General features: G+C 33.1%; 1 protein-coding gene across 1 annotated transcript; it reads right to left on the reverse strand.

The window, feature by feature from the left end:
- Nucleotides 1-4,608: 4,608 nt before the first annotated feature.
- On the reverse strand, nt 4,609-6,848 carry LOC128186556 (uncharacterized). Its single transcript, XM_052856373.1, has 2 exons — nt 6,371-6,848; nt 4,609-6,255 (listed from the first exon to the last, which is right to left on the reverse strand). The coding sequence occupies exons 1-2, from the start codon at nt 6,747-6,749 to the stop codon at nt 5,054-5,056; spliced, it is 1,581 nt and encodes a 526-aa protein (XP_052712333.1). The 5' UTR covers nt 6,750-6,848; the 3' UTR covers nt 4,609-5,053.
- Nucleotides 6,849-7,275: the final 427 nt, after the last annotated feature.

Genomic DNA, 7,275 nt, shown 5'->3' on the forward strand with positions numbered 1-7,275 from the left:
CAACACAAGTTGGTCTAGGACATGTATGTTTTGATTGTGACAAATCGGGATTTTTTCCGGTACTTGATGCATGTTTTTGAGAGTTTAGATCGAGGAGGCGATGTTTTTGGGGTAGGGGAGGGAGATAACTGTATTGGATGAGAGCTATAGTTGACTAAGGGGCAAGCTATCTGAAGTTCCTCCTGTTCTCGCCCAACAAGTTCACCGAAAAGCAATTAACCCTCTCACAAGCCGTGTATTTAACGGTATATGGTGCCATGTGTATTTTCGGAAAGGAAGGGGAAGGGTGGGATAGTGACAAAAACCGCATTGGATGACAACTAATCTATTCTTTGCCTATTACATTTAGTGCAAGTTGAATTTTCTCTACCTGTAACAATGTTATCTAGTCTGTACATTAGTTTGAATTTTTTAAAATTCTTTCCTACCTATAAATTTGACCAGTGTTTGGATTTGAATTGTTAAAGAATGAATTCCAAGTTCAGGTACGTAAAGTTTTTTTAAAAATTGGGAAGGGGTAGACTTTTTTAAAAACAGACTCATCCAAAAAAACTTTACAAGCAAATCAAAATAAAAAAGGCATTTTGTCCAAAATCATGAAAATCAAAATCCGTGGGAGGGGGAGGTAGCGCAGTGTACCTATAGCTTCAATTTTATTGTATTTTCCTTTAATTCAATTTTTTACATGCTCCTAAAATTGGGAAGGGGGGCAACGCCATAGTAATCCACTTTTTTATATGAAAATTTAGGAAAAATATTTGTTGCGGTCACACAGGGCGAAAAACCATCTTTAAGCAAGTCCCTAAAGGTGGCTTAAATGTGACTTAAAGGAGCTTAAAGGCTATACAACCTTTAAGCCGCCTGTAAGTCACCTTTAAGCAAGTGCTTATAGGTCCTTAATGTCCAAACTTCTTTAAGCTACCTTTAAGCCACCTTTAAGCCACCTTTAAGCATCTTTAAGTGGCATTTACGCTCTCTTTACACTGCCTTTACACTGTCTTTAAGTGGCCTTTAAGTCAATATTGATCAAGCTGAACAATAAAAATATATGTTAAATGCAAAAGCTCTTTTATAGGGATGGGAGGGGGTCATCCGAGTGATGATATAATTTCCAAGGAAGGGGGGGGTGTTCCAGGCGGTTTTAATCGTCGCTCCATCAAACACAGATCGCTATTATCAGCACCGCTCCGATGGACACAGATTGCCGTTATAAAATTCTATATAATTTTTGGGGGGTTTCAAAATTATTGTAGGGATGAGCGCAGTCTCTGTATCTTAATATGTGCATAAAACTAATTAAAGTATGTTTGTTTTCTATTATAAATTAATCGGTGAAAAATCTCTCTCTCTCTCTCTCTCTCTCTCTCTCTCTCTCTCTCTCTCAGTTCATCCGGTTATTAAACAAAATAAAGATAATGAACCAAAAATGCATGATTTAATTTGATAATCGGTTTAAGGTTTGTATTTTTCTTTTCAATTTTCATTATTTCTAACTCTAGATCTGCTAGATACATGTTAAAGATGAAAAGATTATCAACTGCCTTTGTTATATCGGGCAGGATATTACTGCTTTGTTTGTCTAGATATAGTTTTGTTCGTTTGTGTATATCTAATTAGAGTCTATTATTTGTCCAACTTAAGAAAACCCCTGGAACTAACACAGAATATACAAGATATACACAACAGTTGTGTCGTGTGCCCAGGTGCATGTTTGTGTATATCTAATTAAAGTCTATTGTTTGTCCAACTTAAGAAAACCCCTGGAACTAAAACATGAATATAAAAGATATACACAACAGGCGTGTCGTGTGCCCAGGTGCACGTCAGGGTTTCAAAAGGCGTTGAATCTTAGTATGTACGAGTATACGATAAGTCTAGTGAATAAAAGTTAATTTACATTTGTAATTCATTTTCAAAGTAGTATTTCCTAGCTCTGGGTGTCAAAAATGTTACGTCTACAAATTAACGATACATGTATGTAAGAGTAAATTCTTGAGGCTAATTAATTAATGTACCGGTGATCATAAATAGGGGTTGATTATTTAAATATATGTATAAGGGTAAATATGTCAAATATACCCGGCCTGGCACATCATACAATTGTATGTACAAGTCATTTGCAATTGCCACATGCAGTAAATACGGCACCGGTAATTGGTAATTTTGTTTGTTATAGAATTGATAGTTTAAAAATCATGTACATACAATTACATGTAAATATTTAACCATATTGGAACGGCGCCGCGAGCATGAAAACGGGAAATTGCGGGAAATTGAACAAATACCCTAATAGTATCAATGCATTTAATAAAAGAAATGATTTCATTTTCTTTCTTACATTTTTATAGCTATAAATTAGATGAACGTATATCTACTCGGTTTAAATTTATGAACTAAGAAAGCCTACTAAAGTGAACCTAACGGTTTCCATTTAGGTATATTTTTGTTCACTGAAGACCAAGTTCCGTATTTCATTCTAAATACATGCATGCATGTAATTTATAAATTAGATATAATTGATTGTTACAAACTGAATGGTTTGTCAAAATCTTTTCAAGTAAACACATTCAATACAGTGATTCAATATCCACTGATATATAGGATATAAAAACGCTCATATAAATGTAAGTTGCCGTGGCGCAGAGGAAATGTGGTGATGCTAGTAAACTAAGGGTCCCAGGTTCAATTCTCGCTGTGGCCGGGTTTTTTTGTGTTTTTTTTTCATTTTTCTTTCTAGAACAAAAACCGTTTTAATACCTTTTCTTTCATAAAGTTAATACATTTTGTTGGAAATTAAGCACAATATTGAATTAAAAATTTTTTAATGGCTTACAGGTGGCTTAAATGTAGCTTAAAGGTGGCTTAAAGGTGGCTTAAAGAAGTTTGGACATTAAGGACCTATAAGTTGTCCTTAAAGGTGGCTTAAAGGTGGCTTAAAGATAGTCTTTAAGCTGCCTTTAAGCCATCTTTAAGCAACACATATAGCTTAATGGTGGCTTAAAGATCGTCTTTAAGCTGCCTTTAAACACCTTTAAGCTATCTTTAAAGAGGACTTTAAAATGGTCATTCATCCTCTGTCAGGCCCCTAATATCCCCTTCTTCCTTGAAACTACGTGCCTGAAGTTCACCTTATACCATAAAATCTAGAAAGGGTTGTTTTAGATGAAAACGAAGTTTACAAATTTCATTAGAACTCTCGCTATGTTTGTGTTATTTGAAAATCCCCAAAAGTTCACAACCATAAAAAATGGATGGTACAATCTTTGGTTATCAAGCAAACCTAGATGACACTGTATCGACAGTCGACCTTTCTTATATCAACCAATGCTTTTATTCCCTTTTCTGATCGAGATTCTGTGGACATTGGTAATATTGAGAGTTGATCCCATATCTTAGTTTGTTTCCAGATAAATTAGAATGAGAGTTTATTAGTACCGTTGTACTGCACATCATAACTTTATCCAAATATGACAATTATCGCAAAATTGTCATATTTAACCAGTTAATCAAACAAGTTCCAATGTCATGTGAAGTAATTAATATATTAATATAATTTAATTCTGGTTGTAACGCGGCATTTGATTGGATAGAAAAATTTAGTTAAATTTGTATAACCTGGTTTGCACGTCACAAGACACGTCACAATGCACCAACGTACTAATTCACTTGACGTTACGTTTGAATTTTGAACAGATTTATATCATTTTTAAAATAAAACGGACTCAATTTGTACAGCAAATTCCAGAAAATTAAATTATAAGGAATGAACTCAATATCTACCCAAGTTATACTCGTATAACCTGGGTTGGAGCAATTTACGCTTTTTTATAATCCGCTTCGCGGATTATAAAGCGTAAATTGCCCCAACCCAGGTTATACGAGTATAACTTGGGTAGACATTGAGTTCATTTCTTAAATCTTTCAAAAATTAAACAATACGGCAACTAAGCTAATTATATTAAGTTTTAATTAAATAATAATATTCCCATTATAAATCTATATATCAAAATTAATAAATATATGTGTGTGTGTGTGTGTGTGTGTGTGTGTGTGTGTGTGTGTGTGTGTGTGTGTGTGTGTGTGTGTGTGTGTGTGTGTGTGTGTGTGTGTGTGTGTGTGTGTGTGTGTGTGTGTGTGTGTGTGTGTGTGTGTGTGTGTCTTACATATTTTTAATATACCTCCATCTAAGCAATACATGCACTAAAATAATTGAATTATGAATGAACAAAATATGACGTGTGTACCTGAACATACATAAACATCATTGAAAATTATGCATTAACTCTGTAACATACCGTAAGAATTTTGTAAGTATATTATGGACAAACGCGACTCTCCTTAGTTTAAGATAATTTTGTTCTTAAACTTTTAATGCTGAAAAATTCAGAGTGCATTACCAGGTCATTTCTGGAGTTGGATTATTTGATTTTATCTTTTAATAGCATGCAAAATCCAATCATAGCTTATTGATAAATAAATGTAGTAATATACATTAATTTTTCAGTTGAAACTACATGTATATTCAAATAAAAAAACATCAAATGAAAAAGTTGAAAATAATGAAAGCTTAGTCGCGTCTGAGCTTAAATTTAACTTTTATTATATTTTTTACCGTTCGAAAAAAAAATTCACCTTAATAAAGTTCATTGTTGGATGAATTGTGGTTTGTATCAAGCTCTAATGATAAAACGCCGCTGAATGATGCAAATATCATTAAGTGTTCAAATTGCAAAGCTTTTATATATAAAATGCTAATTATATCACTAAGCGGCGTTGTATCATTAACGGTTGTTACAGTGCGTGAGTCCTATCCTCGCGTTTATCTTGTAAAATAATAGCGTTAAAGGTACTGTATATTAAATGCATTACAAATTTGTTGGGCTTAGTTTAGTATTAACAAGAATACTAATTATAGGGTATACATTTTCTATAAAACCAATTCATTTGAATATCATTTAAATGAGTTAAAATAAAATAAAAGTGATTTTAGAAATGTCTTATGTGATTATGTAGATTTCTCTTTTTTCGTAGAAGGTTCGTCTTTGCAATTCTTCTAGGTATATGCTAAATCTTTGCGCATCAGATATTCACTCTTCAACTTTGAATAAAAGATGTACCTAAATTGGGAGTTTTTGTCTAGCAGTGGGTGACGTTTTAGGCGCTCAAACAATTTTTTTCCTGTAATCCTATACGTTAGAAAGGGGTACATTTTCTTCCTTAGAAAAACGCAAAATTCACTCTGGTTGGAAAAAGAAACCGGTCGTATTATTTCCTCAATCATTTGAAATTGACAGTGCTTTAGAAGAAGAGGCATGAAACTGGGATGATTGGCACAGAACTTAAATAAGGAAAAAATTAATAATTCATGTTTTATCTCTATTTTTCCATCAGCTCCAACGAGAAGAAATGCATCAAGATGGCGGGCATTCTGCTCCACCGTTGTATAATTGATACCACCAAGTTCAAGCGCCAATTCTGCCTTTTTGTTATCTGAGCTGTAAGTTTTATCGAACATGACATACAACAATACATAGAATAAAACGGATGTGTTCGAATTCTCCAACATGTTTTGAAATATAGTGCACAATTCCCTAACTATATTTTGTGTGGCCTCTCTTTTGGAAAAAATATCATGTCGATTTGAATATAAAAGAGTAAGAATTGGATCTCCTAATTTTCCTGGATTTTCTTGGAGAGTATTCTTTACCAATTCAAAATCAACGTTTCGAAACCAACATTTTGGGTCATTTGCGCAATGTCCATGCTCTCTTTGTTCATTCAAGATCAGTAACATTTCTGCGTCTGAAAGCTCGTTAAAATCTACGACAACACGTTTGTTTTGAAAAACTCTGATAGGATGGATTTTTTGCAACTCTTCATATACATGGTCATGTATAGCAAAGACAACTTTCAGTTCATGATTTACTTTCTGTTCTATATTTTCTAGGACTTTAATAATTTCATCGGTTTCAGCAAAGTAACCTCTATTATACACCCCAAAGAGGTTATCGCAGCAAAAAAGCTTTTTTTTTCCATCAACATTTAAGTCCAAATGGGTTATACTCTCATTTTCCACTTCCCATTGATTTCTTCTGTAGTGGCTTTCAATGTACTTCAGACATGTTGATTTTCCAGTTCCTAATGCCCCTATAACCACAACAATATGTTCTCTTCCCAGAATCTCTAGAACGGATTTTATCGCTTTTGTCAAAACAACCCCATCCTCTATTTGACATTCAGGATTCAGCTCAAAACCTGTTAATGGAGACATAATTAATTCGCGCGTTATAAAAACAAAAATAGTAACTTAAATTAAATTTTGTTATAAATATGAAAAAACACATTTTTATTTCACAAATTATGCACTTACTCAATATTTTTTTCTTATCAGTGTCTTGAAGTTTAACGTCATCGGAAATATTTCCATATCGATTAACCATTCTGACAAATATCTCTCTAAGGTACAGAAATTCCGTTGCTTCATCGCAATATCTATTCCACATTAAACGGATTCTTTCAATATCAGCACCCAGACTTACATCATCATCAGAAGGTTCATAACCCCAGTCTCGTTTTGGGGGAGTTACATTTTTGCAAACGTACCTTAGAAGGTTGTACACAAGAGATATGTCCAGGTTTTGATAGTCATCCAATGAATTTAGATCACAAAGGGACTTTAGCAACGCTTCACCAAAGTGTTCAACAATAGATGGTTTGAAAAAAACTGTGACATATTTTAGTTCCTCCATTTTGCTTTCCTGCTTTAAAATAACTACAAGGTATTGCTTTAAAGCAGTCAAATTCCAAAGCAGATCTTTTGTATGAAACGCTGAAAGGAAACAACAAGAAAGATATCTAAATCAAAGATTTGAAAGTACTGACGAGAGTTGAATTTTATTCAGAAGTACAGAAGTAATAAAAAAACTTCTGGTTCAAGGAGTTAAATAATCGCCTACTGTACAGATAATAAGGTTAATGCGTATGGTATAGAATAAATAAATGCACCCAAAATAATATGAAAAAACACCAAGAAAAATTCAGTTAACGCAATAAACTATAGAAATTTTTATTTTTTTATTTTGGTGAGAAAGGAATTATATGTCAGCATGAACCTTGAAATTTGCAAATAGATCTCAATGTTATAAGGCATCTTTTTCACTAGTAATGATTTCAACAAATGTTACATGTACGTGTAACATATATATAGTATGAAAATATCATTTCCATAAACTATAGTCTATTAAAATCAACGATAACATTTATATGTATTTTTGT

The sequence above is a fragment of the Crassostrea angulata genome, chromosome 6 (assembly GCF_025612915.1).
Source record: "Crassostrea angulata isolate pt1a10 chromosome 6, ASM2561291v2, whole genome shotgun sequence".
In the NCBI taxonomy this organism is placed as follows: domain Eukaryota; kingdom Metazoa; phylum Mollusca; class Bivalvia; order Ostreida; family Ostreidae; genus Magallana; species Magallana angulata.

Excerpts from the sequence above, each read along its gene's own strand:
- LOC128186556 (XM_052856373.1), bottom strand. The coding sequence starts at position 6,749 with ATGGAGGAACTAAAATATGTCACAGTTTTTTTCAAACCATCTATTGTT. Across the intron at positions 6,256-6,370 it reads TGATAAGAAAAAAATATTGA|GTTTTGAGCTGAATCCTGAA; the intron begins GTAAGTGCATAA and ends CTCCATTAACAG.